The sequence below is a fragment of the Molothrus ater genome, chromosome 8 (genome assembly GCF_012460135.2).
Source record: "Molothrus ater isolate BHLD 08-10-18 breed brown headed cowbird chromosome 8, BPBGC_Mater_1.1, whole genome shotgun sequence".
Lineage (NCBI taxonomy): Eukaryota > Metazoa > Chordata > Aves > Passeriformes > Icteridae > Molothrus > Molothrus ater.
Window position 1 is genome coordinate 1,675,287 of NC_050485.2, and position 20,260 is coordinate 1,695,546.

Sequence of the window (20,260 nt, forward strand, 5' to 3'; positions counted from 1 at the left end):
CGCCCTGAGCACGGTTTCTCGGGAGTGCCGGGGCTCGGTGTCCTTGGGGCGCTCCCTCACGGCGCCCTGAGGGGCGGGGCCATGGCGGGGGCGGGCCCGGGCACGCGCGCCGGGGCGGGGCGGGCAGCGGGAAGATGGCGGCGGCGGCGGGCGGAGGGTGGCCCGCGGTGTGCGAGAAGTTCCGCGCCGCCCGCACGCTCTCGGCCGTGGAGTCCCTCAAGGACCCCGAGACGGAGCCGTACCGCTCCAAGTACAGCGCCCGGGCGCTGCTGCAGGAGGTGAAGCAGCTGCTAAGCGCCGCCGAGGAGGGCGGCGAGGCGGTGCTGGCCGTGAGGCGGGCCGTGCTGGAGTACGAGCTGGGCGTCAACCACACGGACACCGAGGAGCTGTCGGCCGGCGACGAGCACCTGCAGCGCTGCACGCAGCTCCTGGAGCCGCACCGCCTCTCCCCGGACTGCGTGTCCCTCTACATCCAGGCCCAGGTGGGCTGCGGAGGCCGCAGGGGCTGCCCGGGGCGGGGGCCCGGCCGAGCGGGGCCTGGGCTGCGCGGGCTGGGCCGGGCGCTCGCTGCCAGCAGATCCAGGGCCTCCCTCATCCTGAAAGATGCTGCTCTTTAACCTTAATAAACGCAGCAGCCCTGGCCTTCCGTTCTTGCTGGAAGGAGTCATTCGCCGGTGGTGGTTGTTGGAGGGATGCTTGTCTGCTTTGAGCCTCCTGCTGATGCCTCTGGGCATGCAGCGCATGTAAAATATGTTCTCATTGTTGATAGATCCGCCTGCTCTTCTGGACAGACCGAGGCAAAACTTGTAAGAACTGTGCGAGAATAAATTAGAAAAAGGCCTCACAGCGTCCAGAATTTGTGATACAGTAACTCCTTGGTTGTCATAGTGATGCTGGGAGATGCTTTTATTGATGCATTATCCTGAAGCGATAAATTGTTTCTTTTTCAGCATTGCCTGTTATATTTTAAGCTATTATATTTTGTCCCAGATGCATAAATACAGTTTTGTTGGTGTTTGAAGTAATAATATTTTCTCTTTATTCTGAAGAAAGGAATAATTAAAATTAGTCCTTGTTACATGAAGATTCACAGAAGGGCCTTTACTTGATCACTCTGTCATGGTAGCTGGTGGTTAGGCATCTGACTCTAGAAAATGAAATAGTCTTCTAATACATGAAATAGAACAGTTATTTAGATATCTATGTCAAAAATGGTTGCCCTAATTAGAGAAGGTTCCATAGTGCTTCCTCATTAAACTGTCAAGGAATTGTGGGCTGATATGGAAAGGTGGAAGTGAAATGATGATTTGTATTACACTGGTTAAATTAGCTGAGTTGTCTGGGACAGTGAGGTTACATCTGCTCCTCGTCCTTGGGTGGGTTTGGATACACTGCTACAAATCTGTTACCCCTGGGGAGGTGAGGAGATTGCTCCAGCTGAAGTAAATGACATTTTCCCACACAAGATAGGGCCCTGGTGGCTCAGGACCAGGGTACTGCTGTGCTGGAAGGCAGCTCTTCTCTCTGTTGGCCCAAAGTCTGCCTGGACCTCCCAGTCCTGGGGCCTTCAGATGCAGTTTGTTGTGCATGAGGGGTGCTGTGTGCAGCACTGCTGGCTCTGCTCTGACCTGGGGCTGAGCCCAGGCTGGGAAATGAACCCTCAGCCCTCGGTCCCAAGGGCTGCAGCAGCCTCGAGTACTTAATTTAAACCATTTTTGATTTAAAAGCAGTGATTGCCATCAGTGGCAGTACTTCTCCACCTCCTGGGATGCCTGCAGTGTGTTACCATGGCCTGACTGCTGTTTTGGAGGAAGAAGCATTCCTTTTTCCTGCTGGGCCTCTTTCTTTAGCCCCACTTGTGATTTCTGAGCTTTTGCATAAGATTGAGTTTCCCAGGCTCTGTCTGATGGAATCTGGTCTGTTCCTCTGCATGGCCCTGGGCAAAGTGTTCCAGCTCATAAACAACATGTGATGTGCTTTCTTATAAAAACAGAGGAATGGAGCTGAAAGGGGCACGGGGCTGGCATGCAGCTACACAGTTGAATTATTTTGAAGGTTTTTGGTTGGTTTTTTTTTAGCCCTCTTGAGTTTTGTAACAGCACTGCCTAGGATTTAAATTAGCACATAGATCATTATTTACACCATCTTATCAATAAAATTAGAGGTACTTTTTGTCAAAGTTGGGTTCACAGATGCAGTTGCTTTAATTTAAATTTGAAGGCAGTAGTCTATAACTTTTGGACCTCAGAGGTGCTTTAAATCTCTTTCCATTGTTGAAAATATACAAGCATTCATTTCCTAGCATATTTTTTTTCTTGTTAATTTTTTTCTATGGAGCCATGTTAACAAATTTCTGATTTCTTGTCTCTTTTTTGATATCTGTATGTGATAAAGGCTGCATGAATTAGATGCTCTGTGGAAAAAGCTCATTATTTGAACACACAAGTCCTTATGTAGCAGAGTAAACAGAGAAGGACTGTGAGGTGCATTTTTATGTGAAATTTGCTGTGTGAAAACCCCCTCCCTTTTGAGCCACTCACAGTGAAATGTGTGGGCACAATTTCTGCTTTTTGAAATCCTAATTGCATTAGAACACGCACATATATAAGGATGAAGACTGATCAATTGTTTGCAAAAAAAATGTCTAATTCAAATGGAATGTGACTATTGGTTTTTTTTCCTTTACCTTTAGAACAATCTGGGGATCCTGTGGTCTCAGAGGGATGAAATTGAAACTGCACAAACTTACTTGGAATCTGCAGAAGCCTTGTATAACCAATACATGAAAGAGGTACTGTGGTAATGTCATGGCAGCTCTTACTTTCACCTGCCACTTGCAGGTTAAGGAACCTTTGGAATCAAAATGCAATGGAATTTTGAGTTTCTGTGCTTTATGCTGGCTGCTGTGATACTTTTGGCAAGTGATCCAAGTTGTACTGCAGTGTAGGACAAATTAGAGCATTACTTGCTAATTTCAAACTAGAAAAAATTTTGCTCAAAAATAATGGTCCCTTTTGAAAGCCCTTTAATAATCCAAAGTTGATGCCTGGTAGAATTTGGATTTTAATGAGGACTAGCATTAAATGTTATCTTGGAAATGCAGTAAAAATATCCATTGCTTTCAGTGGGAAAAGGAAGCAAAACTAATATTTGCATGGTTAGCTCTGACTGTGCAGTGTTTTGCAGGGGCAAGTGGTTCAGTTCCATATCCAAGAGGACAATCTCACAGACAGCTAACCCTCTCATGCATATTAAACAACCTTTTCAGCTCTGGATTCTGCTGTGGATCCTACAAAGACTCCCTTGTGCTATTTTTAAGCTCTTTGCAAAGCTGTTCCTACACTGAGTTGCCTCAGGGACAGTTCTGGAGTAAGCTGAAAACATTTGTGGCCTTCAAGAAGCAGTAGCTGTGTCTCAGCACAGCTGAATGGGCTGGGCAGACCTTGACTTCATGAAATTACAGGTTCAGTTCAGGTTTTACCATGGAATTGGTTCAGAGCACTGATTATACTTGTGGAGATCTTTAGATTTTTTTTTAATTGATAGGTTACTGCTCTCTTTCCACCTTTGCAGCCACAGTGATGGGAGAGGTCAGGGATCTAGAAGGGAGCCCCACCTGTCAGCTTCTTTCCTGCCCTCAGGATCAGTTGGGCTAACCAGAGATCTCTCTAATTAGTTCCTGATGTTCAGCTTTGATATTTACACCCAGCCCCAGCTATCACCTGACTTCCAAAAGCATCTGGCACTTGCTCCAGTTATTATGAAATTAAACTGGTGCTATGCTATAGTGGATTAAAGTGAAATGAAATTAAACTGGTGCTATGCTATAGTGGATTAAAGTGCTGCCAGGTACTTCACATTTGCACTGTAGACTTTTCTGAAACTTGACATTTTTTGTTAATAGTGGTTACTGAATATTTTCTTCTGGGGCTTTGCTGCCTGACTAGGTGTAGTGGCTTTGGTTTGTTGAGATTTTTGGTTAATGTATTAATCAGTGTGGTGGGGTTTAGTGTTGGTTGATTGATAGTGTATTTTTTTCTTGTTGTGAGGTAGAATTAGGAGAAAGGTAAAGCAGGTTTAAAAGGGAAAGAAAAAATTATTAATAGTAATTAAAGGGTAATAAGAACAGAGTAAAATTCTAGAATACTTCTCTTCTGTTGCTGCCAGGTGTCCCTAAGGGGTAATAATTAGCATTGGCTCCATGACTCACAGAAGGCTGATCAATCACTTTCTATACTTATTAAGAAATACTTATTAAGAAAACCCATCACCCTTACTCATGACACAGGTGGGCCCAATTGGGCCTGGAATGCAAACACCATCACCAAGAAACCTCCCTTTGGAAAGCAGATCTCCATAACACATTCCTCATGTGCACAGCATCAGGGGCAGTGAGTGGAGATAAGAATTGTTCCTCATTCTTTCCTCTGATCTTCTCACAGCCTTCCCCTGGACAATGCCTGGGAAAGTTGTGCATTGCTCTCTGTACCCACACTCTTCTCCTTACAACTTTTTATTCTTACTGACAATGTAAAGAAACAAACCCCAACATTTTAGTTCGTTTACTACAAATTAAAAAACAAATCCCGATTTTCTTTTGTTTTTAACATTTTTTTTCCACAAAAACATATACAACTCTCTATACTAAAAACCTTACATCAGTTTTGTAAGTACTTCCCATACACACCAAAGCACTGGGGTTATTCATACCTGCTGATCACTTGGCACACTTTTCCCCCACCATTATTTACCACTTACAGTCCAAGGCATTATGCAGTCAAACATAGCTTTGCTTTAAGTCTTCTTGCTTTTAAAAGGAACCATAGGTTTATACAATGACAAGATTTGTCTTTCCCAAATTATAAATATGTGAATGTAGTTTTTGTGACATTGCCCTTTTCTAGGCTGTCAAGGAGTCTTTGGTAAACTGCTGATGATGGAGGCATTTTCCTGAGCTGATGGATTTAGTTGTTTACTGACTGGGTCCAATTAACCTACAAATTTAGTAGGGTGGTTTCTCCCCCTAAAGCAAAACCAAGGCAAAGAGCTTGGGCTGATGAAATCCACTTAGAAAGGAGAATTGGAGAGCTCTTTCTGAGGATAAGAAAAGGTATAAGGCTTGATATCAGAGATAGATCTGTAGATATACAGGAAGAGGCAACAATTTTGTTTACTGTGTCATTTCAGTTCTTTTCTTTGCAGGAATAGCTGTAGGCTTGCCAGAATATACTCCAAATCTTGTTAGAACGTTTGTCTCTAAAGAAAACAAGAGGAAGAGTTATAAATTCACCTCATAAAAACTAATGAGGTGCAAACAAAGATCTACAGATTAAAAGGCCAGATACAAAAATCTACATGCCTCTGGTAGGTTAAACATGCTTTAGTTTATTTGTCAGTTTGTGTTTCAGGTACATTTGCTCATTTTTTAAGATGAGTAAAACACTTCTGTTAAAAGCAGAGTCTGTTCAGGGATTTTTAATGAGAAGCAGTACAAATATTGGATGTGTTCTTCTCTGTAAAGTGAGTTTATTCTCTGCCCTTGGTCCTGTTCCTACCTGAGTGCATTAACTCATGAAAAGCATTTATTGAAACTGATTTTTATTTGTTGCCTTCCTTTCTCTTTGGCCAAGAAAGAGATGGGGTTAGGAAAGGCTAGACAAGCTGCAGACTGACCTGGCCTTTGTTGCTGGCAGACACGTTGGGCACCCTCCAGGATGCAGTGTGGAATGGGAGAAAAGCTCTCCTTAAAAAATGGTTTCATTTGAAGCGTTTTAGAACTGGCACCTGAAGCTATTCACAGTTGCAAAGGAAATGGGATAAGGCCAGGCTCATAAAGCTCTGCCAAAAGCAGTGTTCATGTGCTGGGACTGCCTGGGAGCTGTCTGTGACATTATTGACTATTGTCTTAGGGCAGATGTGGACACAGCAATGCCAAAAGGTGTGTACCTGTCTGTGTAAGGGTCTGACAGAACTCATGGCTTGAAGAACAAAAAAGTGCTTCTAATGATGGGAATACCACTATTAATTAATACTTGCATGTCGATTACGCCTGATAGGAAGGTTTAGCAGCTTCATCCTCCAAAGACATTGTGTTGTTTTACTTGTTTGGTTGGGTGAATGGTCTTGCCAGCTTGTGGACTCTGGGAGTCCCTTTAGAAGAATCTTCACAGCAGCTCTGCTGAGCTCTCAGCACTTGCTGCTCTCTGCAGGACTTCCTGCAGGATGTTTTCATGCTGCTCAGCGCTGCAGCTGGGCAAACGGAGATTTCACACTTGAAAGCTTGGTGTTGAATGGATGCCTCAAAACCCAGAATGCTATTCTACCAGATCAAGATGCCCAGTAGAGTCCTGCAGACTCCAGGCTGAGTATCTCTGGTGCAGGCAGTGTGGATTGCTTTAAAATGCATAAGCAGAAGCCTCCTGCAAGCTGTGAGCCTTGTCATTCCGTGTGGAATTGTGACTTTCATCCTCTAAATCTCCTGAATGTTGTGGAATTGCTCTGGAGAAGGGGCACTGAGATGGGTTATTGGAAGCTTTGTTGAATTTGGGACTGGCAAATGGTCAATGATGTGAAGCCAGGAGAGGGAGCACCGTGCCACAGAGTAAGAAATGGAGTTTGCTGAATGTGTCATGTACCCTTGCAGGATGGAAATCCTCCCCTGGATCCCAGTGAACATTTCATGGCAGAAGAAGAAAAACTCACAGACCAGGAAAGATCCAAAAGGTGGGTGTTAAGCAGCATGCTTCTATTATTATTACTTTTTTTTTTTTTTAATTATGAGTTATAGGAATGTGCCCCTTGTTGATGGAGTGACAAAACCATCCTTTGTCCCCTCAAAAAGAAATAAGCCTAGAAGTTTCTCTCCTCCATTAGGTGAAAAAGACACCTCATAGGCCCAGGGAACTTCACCTCAAACTTAAGGAGAGCCAACTGGACAGGAGCCAAAAAGAGCAAGAGAGGACAGGAGCAAAAGAGCAAGTTCTCTTCTTTTTACTAGAAAAAGAAGAGAACTAAGAAACCAGTCACTTTTGTGAGGTGTTTTACCAGGAGCAAGGACCTCCTGCACCTGGCTTGTTTTTTCTGTTTGTTATTTTGCCTTTTATTAAACCTTTTTGCCTTTGATTAAACCTTTTCTGTTTCCAACACTGCCACAGAAGCCATCCTGCTGATTTTTATGCCTCCAAGGGTAGCTGAGCTATCTTAGGTGTGTTATAGACCTCCAAGAGCTTATTAGACCCAGCCTGAGGAGGCTACTATAACCATGAGTAAGTATTTAGGGAGGAAAACAAACCATCTGAAGAGACTGTTGTTGTTTTTCCAGGTTTGAAAAGGCCTACACACATACTCTGTATTACCTGGCCCAAGTGTACCAGCACCTGGAGATGATTGAGAAGGCTGCTCAGTACTGCCACACCACCCTGAAACGGCAGCTCGAGTACTGCGGCTACTACCCCGTGGAATGGGCACGCAACGCTGCCACTCTGTCACAGTACTACCTCTCCAAGGTGACCCTCCAGGCCTGTCCTGCTGGCACTGGGCCATTCATTCACTGTTCAAACAGCTCCTGGACACAGAGCTCCAAATGAATTGAAAATGTGTGTGACCGTGTTCACAGGGGTCCCAGGAAGAGGGAAGAGATGGGGATCTGACTCCGTGTTTCAGAAGGCTGATTTATTATTTTATCATATTAATAATAATATATTAATTTATGTGATTACATAAATTAATAGATTAATTATAATTTTAATATAATATTATTGATATCATAAAATAATAATTTATTATTTTATTATAATATTATATTATAACTATGCTAAAAGAATAGAAGAAAGGATTTCATCAGAAGGCTTGCAAGCAAAGCAAAAGAATGTAATGATAAGAAAATCTTGTGACTGATCAGAGTCCTGACACAGCTGGACTGGGATTGGCCATTAATTAGAAACAACCACATGAGCCCAATCCCAGATGCACCTGTTGCATTCCACAGCAGCAGATAACCATTGGTTACATTTTGTTTACATTTTGTTCCTGAGGCCTCTCAGCTTCTCAGGAGAAAAAATCCTAAGGAAAGGCTTTTTCATGTCTGTGACAAATGTGCACCTATAAAACCACAAGTTGTCTTCTGACACGAAGCATCTGTCAGGTTTTTTCTGAAGAGGACATGGTGGCTTTCCTGTGGGGTTCTGATGGCTGTAAACATGAGAAAAGCTCTATAGTTAAGGAAATATTAGCAGTGATGAGATGTCATGTTCATAAGTAAACTTTGGGGTTATAATAATTGAATTTAAAATTCTTTGTTATGTTGTTCTCTTACTATGAAGTTTGAAAACAAAAGCATCTCATGAAGGCCAAGCTATGGCTTTTTGTTTACAGTAAATGATTGTTCCTTGTGCCTTAGCATGTGCTCAAGAGTTGTTTGAACCCATGTGAGCATGAAAGTGAATATGTGAGTTGGCAGCTGTTTGCCACGTGTTGACTCTAAACAATCTACTGTTAGGATGGACTTCAGCTTTATTTCAGAATTTCTGTATTCCAGCCTATTCAAATGCTCTTTTCTGTTGCTTAAAAAGATTCCTGCCCTACCTAAACCAGTTAATGCTAATTTCAATAGTAACTCCTAATTTCCATATCTTTTTGATGCATTGACAGCAGCAGTTATTTGACAGTGCACTGCCAAATATGGGTAAAGGAATCTAGATCTGACTCATGGTGTTGAGCTGTGTGTCAGGCTGTTCCCACCAGCACCCTGTGATAGTGTTTGCCACAAGGCATCATTTCCTTCACCTCAGGGCAGCCACAACAGTCAGAGATTCAGTGTGCATTGCCAGTATGAAAGGAAAGGCTTGGTGTTGTGGCTGTGGAACAGAACAAACAATAGAAAATATTGTGTTCACTAGTAGGTGTGGAAAAATTGTGTTTTCTTCCAGTGCCTGGGCAATATGCTCCAGAGCCTCTCAGTTCTGTCATTTCCCTTGTGGTCATGTGTGCTCACTCTCTGAGGTGAGGGGTTTGGCCTAGTGACAGCAGTGCTGGAGCTGCTCACACCCTGCTAAATGCTGCTCTGTTTCTCTCAGGAGCTGCTCACACCCTGCTAAATGCTGCTCTGTTTCTCTCAGGAGCTGCTCACACCCTGCTAAATGCTGCTCTCTTTCTCCCAGGAATGCTTTATGGAGGCTCGACACTGCCTAGCAGCAGCCAGTGTCATCTTCAGCCAAGCTGGACAGGTGCCATCTGCTGAAGACTGTAAGTTTATAAAAAATGTTTGAAATAAAATGATTGATTGGGAATTAAGCATCACTAAACTGAAGTTTAACAAGATGTACAGAACTTACCCCAGTGTTAATTTCCTAAAATATTTTTCAATAGAGTTGAATGTTTCTGAAAAGTGACTGCTACTACAGCTCAGGATTGGCTGTGTGTAGACCCTCTGAGAAAGAGCGCTTGTTTCTGGTGTTTCAGAAAGCAATAATTTCGTAAAAGTGAAATTTAAAACAATATCCACTTCAACAGTGGCAGTGTTCATCCATCTGGCCTTGTACAAGTGCTAAAAATGCAGTTTTCCTCAGTGGTCAGAGGGCAGTCATACAGTGAACCAAACCTGATATTTCCTGGGAATGGCTTTTAAAGAGGGAGCAAACCTGCAGCTTTTAAAACCCCAAATCCAGAGGGTGCTGGTGTTCTCCTGGATGCTGCAGCCTCATCAGTGGCTGCTTTTGGGGTTGTAGCTGCCCTCCTTGTTCTTTGGGCCTTGGTGCAAAGGATCACTTGGCAGCCCAGTGTGAGTGGCAGCAGAAGATACCTTTAGAGATGTCACCCTGGTTTTAGGGACCTGTGGACCATGGTAGTGTCAGTGCTCTGTTTTAGGCCTGGGCTTTGCTTATCTACAGCACTGTTTATGTCTGTCTTGGGCAAGTGGAAGCTTCCAGTTGGTAAAGCTTTAATTCATGGAGAGGGAGCAAGTATGAGCCTGCTGAGTTGTATCTTCATTTCTTCCTGCACCACAGAGGAGGAGTGATAATCCCATTTGTTCTGGAGAATATTTGCTTATCCTACCTTGCCTGGCTTTGCATGGCACAGAGCTGGGCTGTGGGCTTGCAGAAAGTTCTGATTTACACAAGGAGCAGTACACAGTCAGCATTGGCCAGTCTCAAGCACTTTCATTTTATCACGTTAATTGGAATATAAACTAACACAGACATGATTAATAAATGTGCCTTTTCTTAGATTAGCAGCAATTCTTAATTCCTTAATAAGAAATTCGTTTGCTCTAATGAAAGGTAATGAGTGCAGTGGGTCTGAGTGTGAAGTTGGCTTTTTATTTGGTGATCAGAAGTGCTGCTGTCCTGTAGGAATGTCCTCTCATTGTTCAGCTAACTCACTGCCTTCTGCATGGAGACTGGGAAATGAGTTTTTGCTGAAATCTGTTTGGTGTATGAAAATGTTATCTTGGGACATCACCAGTGCTGCTGTCTATGATAGTGGGGAGACTTTGGGGAGAAAAATACAGAAGTTGTAGAGCTAATAAATGTTATGTTTGTACCAGGTAGCTTAACCAAAGGCAGTTTCCCCTATTTTGTTTCCTTTTTTGGTAGCAAATCTGGGGCCCATAGCAATGCAAATGCCTTTACCATCACTGGGCAGGCAGCTGAAGCTCAGAAAATGAATTATCCTGATTTCTTTCTCTTACTACAAAGAGACCTGGAAACATTTTCCAGTAAAACACCTTGAAGATGAAAGGTCTTTTTAAAGATAAATTATTATCTATTTATTTTCAGAATTCATACATGACAAATCCTTGTTAATCTGTATGGGTTTCTACCAGGAATGACAGTTTACAGAATTATTGCATAAACTAACATGGAGAACTTGTTTCTGTCTACCCACGAGGAAAATGAAATACAAGTATATTCTTTGGATGGAACATCTGAGGGTCTTGCTGGAGTGCTGGACTTCTCTTAAAGTTTTTATGTGTTTATGTCCATTCAGCAGATGAAACAGAGCCAGACCAACAGGACCTTCCAGAGAGGAAAGCTGAAATTGCAAGGTGTTGGATCAAGTATTGCCTGAATCTTCTGCAAAGTGCTCGAAAATTGCTTGAGGTAACAGAAAATTGTTCTGTATCTGTCATTGTCTAACAGCAAACTAAATCTGCTTTGGTGTTTGCAGTTGGTAACAAGCAGTAAGCAAGTGCCCAGTGAGCAAAACAGCAAATGCTTGCAATGGAGCAGGTGCTTCTTGGTATGGTTTGACTTAAAGGCAGCACTTAAGAGTAAGCACAGATATCCCCTGATAGGGGATCAGCTCTGCAGAGTGATCAGTGCATTGCTTTTATTATTTAATTATTACTAATTAAATTTTATTTAATTATTATTAATTATGGAATTATTTAATCTTGTGCAACTTCACAAAATTTCCTCCTCTCTGCTGCATTTTCATGCAGCTTGATTTGACAGATTCCTTCTTATTTAACTGCTAGTAAGAATGTTGTCTTAATATGCAGCAGTTTTCTGTGCTGATGTTCTCATTCATTCAAGCATTGGATTCATTCAGATTTGATTCAGTTCCCTTAATTTGTTTAAGTATTTCTTCAGGGTGTTTAAACCAGCATTTGCTGAAATGCTTTGTGAAGCAGAGCCCTTGGGTTTAACATTTATTCCTTTGGCTCTTTTGTCACACAGGGTAGGGAGACTGAACCACCTTAATTTTATGTCTCTTCAGAATTGATAAAGTAATTTAGATGATTCTTTTGTTAATATAAGGCTTCATGTATCAATGATTTCTCTTTTGTCGTGTTGCTCACTAGTTTACATTTCAAAGGCGACTCAAAATGATTCAGTCTCTCTTTATAAGGCAGATTTGTTTTAATTAGCATGCTTTCTCATTTCAGGATAACATAGGAGAGCTGGATCCAGATAGGCAATTGGAACTTAAAGCCCAAAGGAAGAAAGAAGAGGATGAAAATGAGAAGGGCAGGAAGAAAGCTGTTCTTTTTGGGACCAGTGATATCTGTGACTCTGTCCTAGCCATGGAGGAGAAAGTGAGCAGCGTATATCCTTTAGATTTTCAAGAAGCCAGAGAAGTCTTCCTGGTTGGTCAGAACTATGTTCAGGAGGCAAAAGAGTTCTTTCAGGTGGATGGTTATGTTACTGACCATATTGAGATTGTTCAGGATCACAGTGCTTTGTTTAAGGTCCTTGCTTTCTTTGAAGAGGACTATGAGAGGCGCTGCAAGATGCACAAGCGTAGGATAGACATGCTGGAGCCCATCTACACAGACCTGAACCCCCAGTACTACCTGCTGATCCGCAGGCAGCTGCAGTGTGAGCTGGCTGACACCTACTATGAGATGATGGATCTGAAGGTGGCTATTGGGAACAGGTTAGAGAAGCTAGATTCACACACAGTTAAAAAAATTAATTCTTTGGCTCAGTTTGCAATCAAATATTATGAGCTCTTCTTGGATTCTTTGAGGAACCCTGATAAGGTGTTTCCTGAAAAACTCGAGGAAGATGTTCTCCGCCCTGCCATGGTGGCTAAATTTCACATTGCACGGCTGTATGGTAAGCTCATTACTTCAGATAGCAAAAAGCAACTGGAAAATATGCAGACATCACTGGAGTATTACACATTTCTGGTAGACTATTGTGAGAAGTATCCAGATGCTGTCCCTGCCATTGAGACTGAACTAGAACTCAGTAAGGAGATGGTGAATCTTCTTCCAGCAAGCATGGAGAGGCTAAGAGCAAAGGTGTCTTCATTTGTGTAAGTGCTTGCCTTGGAGGCAGTGGGCACTGTCAGAGCAGTTCCCTGTCCAGGCCAGTGCTGTGGCACAGCTTCCCTACTGATTGGCAGAGGTCAGGGGCACCCACCCAGAGCCTGCCCTAGTGTAACCCTGTGAACAGCTCCGAGCTCTCCTGCTCCGTAGCTCACCCACACTAATGGTATCAACTCTCAGTGTAAAGTGTAAGTCCAGCTCATGCTTTGTACTGTGTGTCCTATATGTAAATATGAACCTTTTCTCCCTCACAGCTTTTTCTTTGGTGTATGGTTCAGTTCTTAAGTGTAGTGCTGTATGAAAATAGTTTCTTTTAAGAGAATCTTCTTCTCTAAGAAATTTTTTTCTTATAAACCTGAGGCACGTTCTTCCAGCTAGAATGCATTTTATCTCTTCTAACGTTTGTCCCCAGAAAACTTTATCAATGTGAAGGGAACTTGTTTTCAGTATTTATTTTGTATGTTGCTTGTTGTTCTTTTCCCTTGTTAATCAAAACCCAGTTGATATAGGCTCAATAAATGGACTAGCTTGGCTAAATGTTTCTTCAGAGTCCTTGGAATTCTGTTTCCTGTGTCTTACTAAGATACAATATTTTAACTTTGGCCAAAAGAAGTAGGTGTGATGTGTTTCCATGAGTGTTTTCAGTAAAAACACCTGAGCAATTGTAGTGCCAGGAGCCAGAGCAAGAAAGCAGCCAAATTTCTTTGTGGTGGGAGACAATGCTTCTAACACACCATGGATATCACAGGTTACAGGCCTGGGCTCTACTGCTCCAGACATTTGCCTGATACAGCCTGGTGCCACGGGAGCTTCTCTTTGTGCTGCTCAGGGAGCTCTTTTAGCAGGGGCTGCACTGGGAGCTCTCTGAATTGTTAGAGATGGAACACAGGCAGAGCAGGAGGTGATGGCAGAGCCTCCAGGGACATGGGGCAGGGACAGTGGGACTTGGTGCACTAGGTTGTTGTCTCTTGTTGTATCCTTATCTCAAAAGTTTCACACCTTCTTGGTGTTTCTCATGGGCAGCTCCTCAGAGCCCTGGCTCTTCCTTCCTCACAGAGCAGCCACTGACTCCAGTTCCCTTCTCAACACCACCCCACTCTTCTATAGCATCTTCTTCTCACTGGTCACAGCTGTGCCTGGTAAAGCCAGGCCTGTCCTAATCCTGGATAACTGGCCCAGCTGCAGCTCCTCAGGGGTAACATTACTTTCTACACTATCTTTATTTCCTTATATTCTGTCCCCCTCCAGGAGTGCACCAGCAGTGCTGACAGGGTGGGACCGTGTTCACAGCACCAGAGGGCATGGAAGGAGAATGGTCAAACAGCTGGATCCTTCTGGAGGCTGAAGGGGGGAAACATCTCATTTGCTTACAGGGTGTGAGGGGAAAGCAGGCACAGCTGAATGGTAAGAATCCCTTCTGCAGGCTAGGCTGCTAACCACAAACAAATAGGCCAGCAAAAAATGGCTGCTGGAAACGAGCAGCAGCAAAACTCAAAACTAGACCAGCTACCTGTGTGCCTGTAGAGTCAGGGAGAGAGAGAGTGCACGTGCCTGTGTGTGTTTTTTCTGTTTTACTAAATAGTTGTCTAGTCAGCCTCTAGGAGTTTCATTTTTGCAGTCAGATCTTTAATTCAGCTTTTCCTGTGCCTGAAAATAAGACAGCCCTAGTTTCTCAGTGAAACATCTCTCAGCAGGCTCGATTGCACATTGTTTTTGTCTGATTTCAGTTAAAGCTAGTGTGCACCTTTGCCACAAACAAAAAGATTAAAATTTTTTCTACTGACTTTTAGTTTCATGTTCAAGTAGAAGGCAGCAAAACATGTTTGAAGTAGTTGTTTGGGATTTTTTTTCCTTCTATACTTTTGCCTTTGAGCAAATTTTGTAAAGCACCATCATTAGTCTTCTTGTAATTTGGAGGAGGACAGTTTGTGGGCTATCCTAGCATAAAAAATCTTTTTTTTTTCCCCCTTCAAATACTGGTCTGAAGTAAGTGTGAAAAATGACCTGCAGGTAACTGCACAGCTGAATGAAGTGCAGGGTGATGTGTCCTTTCTAATAATTTGATGTATCCCTTTTAACCATCATCAGGTGTGCAGAGAGGCACCCTGGATCCACCAGAACCACAGTGAGACAGGTAGGAGTAGGTCCAGAGGTAAGAAGGCCTGACAGAAGCAGGATCAGAGCTTTTCCACACAATCAGTGTGATTGGCACTGTGGCTTGGAGAGCTCTCTCCTCTGGAGATACCCTGAACACTTTGGCTTTCCAACTTTTTAAAAAAATACATTTCATATAAATGCATCTGGAGTTACAGAAAGCAATGATGCCAGTTCATCTCCTGGACTAAATGTTCAAGGCTCTGGCAGCTGATTCTGTTTTATTGCTGGAGACTGCATCGTGCCAGATGCTCAGCACAAAGTACTGTGCTGTGCTTCTTTTAAGGCATATCTTTTTAAAAAGGCCCTTTGAGTAGTTCCTGTTTGTTCAATGATTTGAGAGAATGAACTTATGTAAGGTTCTGTATTTGGTTAAAAAAAAAAAAGGAGGTGGGGAGCTTGTTGGATTAGGCAGCAAAGCTCCCTTCAGGAATGTTGAGTTTTAACTGTAAAGTATGTGTGAGGTCAGGCATTTATTTCACAGATTAATTGAAGATTAGGTTCCTGTGAACTCTGTTTAACCTGCATTTCTATTCCTTTCTGTACAGCAAAAACGTCTCACAACTGAAACCCCTTTTTTGTTGTTCTACTCGTTTTTTCTCCTTAGCCAGCACAAAGCAGCGAGATTTACAAGAAGTCCAAGTTTCTGCAGAATTCCTGTCAAGTGTGAGATCAGAGCTATAACCTCAGTGTACTTCTTCAAATGGCATGCAGCACTCACGAGAAGTGATTTGGTTTGATTCAAACCAGTTTGGGTTTAATTGAAGCTTAATTCTTATGCTGGCTAGAGATGTGGTAGGTGTCATAAAATGGAGTGATGGGCATGGTTGTTGTGAAAAATGCCAATCACTTGTTTTTAGAATTTTAAATGTTTAATAGTAATAAAAATAGTAATGAAAATAGTAATATAATTAGAGTAATAAAAATTTGAACAATTGAGATTAAAACAATATGAGACAATGGAAACAAAGAGTTACAGACAGTCCAGGTACCTCTTTCTGGGCAAAATAAGCCCGAAAAAGGACCCACGTTAACAGAGGATTAACCCTTAAAAGCAACAGCCTGTTGCATATTCATACACCTCATCCATGATGCATAAATTCCATTCAAACCCAGGATTCTGGCTGGGCAGTGTCAGCTTCTTCCTCTGAATCCTGACTGAGTCTTCAGGAGCAAGCAAGGCAGGAAGAACTCGATAATGGAGCAATAAATTCTCTCTGAGAGATTCAGGTGCCCTGTGGCTGCTACCTCACTGCAAGTCCTTTCTTTAGAAAAAGTATCCTACCAAGCACAGTTTCTATTTTAACATTATGTTATAACCTAAAACTATATTTAACACAGTACTTAAGAGAATGAATACAGCATCACTTTCTAACACAACCCATCTAATATCATTTGAATATTTGTGAAAAGCCAATCAGAAAATGCTCATTTTTCACAGGAGGTTTTCACAGGCTCGGTGTGGATGGTTTCCTGCTCTGTGAACACATCAGATGTGTCTGTGTGATGGTGCTTCCACCTCCAGAAACCCTGTGGGAGCCTGCTTAGCCTTGACACCAGGCAATGAGAAACAGCAGTTGAGTTTTACTCAACACGTGGCTTTACCCAGCTCACTTTTGTTTGGGGTTTCCTTTTTGCTCAGCACAGAGGGAGCACAGGTGACCTTTGCTTGTGTGTTTCTACAAAAAGACTGAGATAGTTGGTGTCTCCTGGATGTTTTCTGAGGAACTGTTCATTTGAAGATGCCCAGATGTGCTCCTGCAAAGGAGGATATAGCTTGTCTGGCAAACCCTTCTGCAGTCTCAAAATTACAGAACTAGAGACTGTAACGAGAAAGCCAAGTGCATAAAGTTGTGGTGAGAAGCATTTGTCAACTTTCTTTCCTCTTCTATTGCAACATCTGTGGCTATTTTAGAGCTGGCTACAAATGATTAATTTTTACTTTGAAAAGTGTTTTTACGTATTTCCTGGGAACTCTGTCCAAAGTGCCTCCTTGAGCTGTTTCATTTTGCAGTTTGGTGCTTTCTAACTCCTCCTTGTCACAGGTAGGGGCAAAACCAGTGGTTTCCTGATGAGAACCATTTGCCTGGCTGCCTTTTTTCCAAAGCCATTGTTTGGTTGTGTCTTTGCAGCTGAAGAGCCAGGCAGACTGTTGGGATATGAAGCACAGCACCTTTGGCAAACGTGTTGCTTCCATTCAGAAGAGAAAATGTCTGTGATACTGACTCTTTGATACTGAAGTTACTGATAAAGTGGTCCCTTAACACCAAAGGTTTTAATGATTTGGGTGTTTATAGCAATGTTTTAAGTGTCTAGTGCTTGAGTTTTTGGCATCTGGTGTGCACAAAATAGAGCAAAGTGTTTTTACATGCTCATTGTTGCTGTGAAAGAGATTTGCTGGTTGGCATTGGACCAGGATACAAGGATTTCTCTATCTGAGTTTTTTAATGCAATTTTCTGCAGAAAAAAAGAGGAATTGGATGAGTGATCAGTGAAAGACTGGGATAGGCATGTGATGATTGAGCTGGTGCTAGTCTCTGAATACTGTAAGAGGAGTACAAAGTGCTTGTGTCAGACTTATTCTGAGATCTGTGGGTGAAAAGCATTTTTTTTCAAAAAAAGGAATGAACAAGATGATTTTCTGCATACTTAAGTGTCTTGGAATGGAGCAAGAGCAAAAAGTTCCCAGGGAGGGTCTCAAATCACTCTGAGCCATCTCTGGATTGGCAGTGGGCTTCAGGTAACACCAGAGGATTTTCACAGCAGCCCATGAGAGAATGCAGTCAGGTGGGCCCAGAGCCTCCTCCTACCTCAGTTCCAGGACTTTTTAAATAACAGAGGCAGTGATGAATCATTAGAAGTGATTTCTAGTGCAGACAAGGAGACAGAAATTGAGATACTGCATCGTGCCAGCATATGGTCTGCAGACAAGGAGGGGACAGAAAAACCAACATAATCCCCTGCTAGCAAAGTTAATATTTTGAAATCAGATATTTGCCAATGGCTTGTGCAGATACCTGGTAAGTATCAGACACTGCTGTCCATCTTGCCTGTCCACATCTGGAGCTTTTGGCAAATTGGGTGTCAAACACTTTTTAGTGTCTCCATGTGCTTTGCCCTAAAGTTTTCCAATGGAACTGAGCTGCCAAGTTACAAGGGCTCATGGAAAAACACATTTTGCTTCTCTCTGCAAAGGCACAAGGGGCTTGAGACTCTCACCTCCCAGGCCAGGCTGTCCTGGCCTCCCTTTGCTGCAAATGTTGCATGAGGTGAGCTTTGCCCCAGGTTTCAGCTTTCCCTGCAGCTGACCCTTGAGTCCTTGAAGCAAGAAAAGACAAAAAATCTTTTTTCCTAGTTAATGCAAATGATGTTTTCAAAGGGGATGTGCTCATCTTGAAAGGGGCAGAGCAGCTTTGTCAGCACTGCAGTTTCTGAACCTGAGGAGCAGCAGTTTGGAGCCTGTTGCCTCCTGCTGCAGCAGCATCCCCCCAGAGAGCAGGGAGCACATCCTTCAAAAAGAGCTGGGAGGCCTGGGCAGTGCCAGTCCTGCTGGGAGAGGCTCCTGGCAGAGCTGATTTTCCTGCTTTTCCTCATTTTTCTCTTCTGTCACACTTTGAAATGAAAGGATGCTTCTACTAAATCAAATGTGCTTAAAGCTAGCTAAGAAATGCCTAGCTCCTTTGGTTGATAGGGGAAAAAATGCAGTTCTCTTTTCATGTAAACACAAATTCACCTATTTGCCCAACAATTCAGTGAAGATCACAAGGCTGTGACTCCAGGCTGGTTAACTGGGGCCCAAACACCAGCTCTGCTCCACTTTGCACACAGGTCTGCTTCATGGGGGGACCTCCACAGGAGAGTCACTGCTTCCAGCTCCTCTTCATCTCCCCAAATTTACTGAGGTCCTTTCTCCCCACACATGGTGTGAAGTTTGTCTGTGTCACCAGTGGTGCTTGTACACAGAAATAAGTTTGCACTTGTGCAGGCAGTGGAGGCAAGGTGAGCTGCTTGGGGTGGATCTATGGGCAAGAGCCTAGGGCTGACAAAAGCATCTAAAAGCTGTGAGTAGCTCACTTGTGTGAGGCTGTCCTGTGCTGGAGAAAGCAGCTGATGGAAAAATAGCGGTGTCTAAATCCTGGGTAGCTGGGCTTGAACCAGTAACATGCAGCAACACCAACTGGTTCAGAGTGAAAACATTCCCTGAGAAGCAATGCAGGAACCAGGCTTTGCTTTGAAAACATCTTTGTAGCACCATCCTTCTCTGCCTTGTTCATTCCTTCTGGGTTTAGGGGCATTTCCCCAGCTACTCCTGTGTGAGCCCTTGCTCCACTGGGCAGGTCCTGCTCGTGCTGTGGGGCTGCTGCTGCTCTGGATGGAGTTCTAAAGGACACCCAGCTGCTGAAGTTGCCTCCCTAATCAGTAACCAGAGCTTGGCTGCAGTGCCATGCCTCAACAAGCTGTTGCTTTTAAGCTGTAGTCCTGCAATTGCCAGCCAAAGCCTTTGGTGCACTGTGCTCCAGCAGGTGGAAGCAGAAAGCATCAGCACTCCCAGCAGCAAGGAAAGCTGCTTGTCCCACCTGAAGGACAGGCCTGGTGCTTGGCTAAGGTTTCTGGGAGGGAGGGGAGAGTGCTGGTGGGGAAAGGTCGTTGGCAGCTTCCTGTCTGTGCTCAGTTTTGATGCAGCTGTGGCTTTCCAGCAACGATCTCCCCCTGCACTTGCTGACCTCCACCATGGGAAGAAGGGAGGAGTTGTTCTTCTGTGAGATCTAGATGGCAGGAGTGCCTGATTTCTGTGTGATAAATGTCTTCAGTGCTTTCTTACAAGATCCAAATCTTATCTGCAGGGCCCAGGCCCCGGTGCTGCCCTCAGAGGAGAGAGGGTGGCACGAGGGGCTGAGGGATGCCTGGTGCTGCTCTGGGTGCAGGGGTGAGCACGGCCCAGGTGCTGAGCTCAGATGTGGCCCAGGTTAAAAATTAATTTTTACTCAGGGCTGGATTTAGAAATCCCCCAGCTGGATCCACACCTCCCTCTCTGGGTTGCCAGGTCTTTGTTATTTTGAAAAGGAGAGATTTTGGCTTTCAGTCCCCAAAGGTTGGTTGGTTGAACATGAGCTGGTGGAAAAAGGCATCCTTAAATTTAGCTGGACTGCCTGCCTGGAGGGGAGCTCACTTCTGAAGGGCATCAAGGGTGATTTGGGGCATTTAACAGGGCAGCTCATGGCTACTCCCTGAGATGGACCCATGTGCCCAGGCCTTGTTGGTTATCCAGGATATCCAGGTCTCATGAATCCCATCCCACTTCAGCAGTGAGTGTCAGGGAAGAAAACTGTT

General features: G+C 43.6%; 1 protein-coding gene across 2 annotated transcripts; it reads left to right on the plus strand.

Moving 5' to 3' along the window:
* Positions 1–123: 123 nt before the first annotated feature.
* On the plus strand, positions 124–13,317 carry KIFBP (kinesin family binding protein). Of its 2 annotated transcripts, none has more exons than XM_036385506.1 (7): positions 124–482; positions 2,693–2,791; positions 6,644–6,723; positions 7,322–7,505; positions 9,159–9,243; positions 10,987–11,099; positions 11,888–13,317. In XM_036385506.1, the coding sequence occupies exons 1-7, from the start codon at positions 135–137 to the stop codon at positions 12,764–12,766; spliced, it is 1,788 nt and encodes a 595-aa protein (XP_036241399.1). In that variant the 5' UTR covers positions 124–134; the 3' UTR covers positions 12,767–13,317. The 2 variants fall into 2 exon arrangements, with proteins under 2 accessions (XP_036241399.1, XP_036241400.1); XM_036385507.1 differs by having other exon boundaries at positions 10,990–11,099.
* The last annotated feature ends 6,943 nt before the right edge of the window (positions 13,318–20,260 follow it).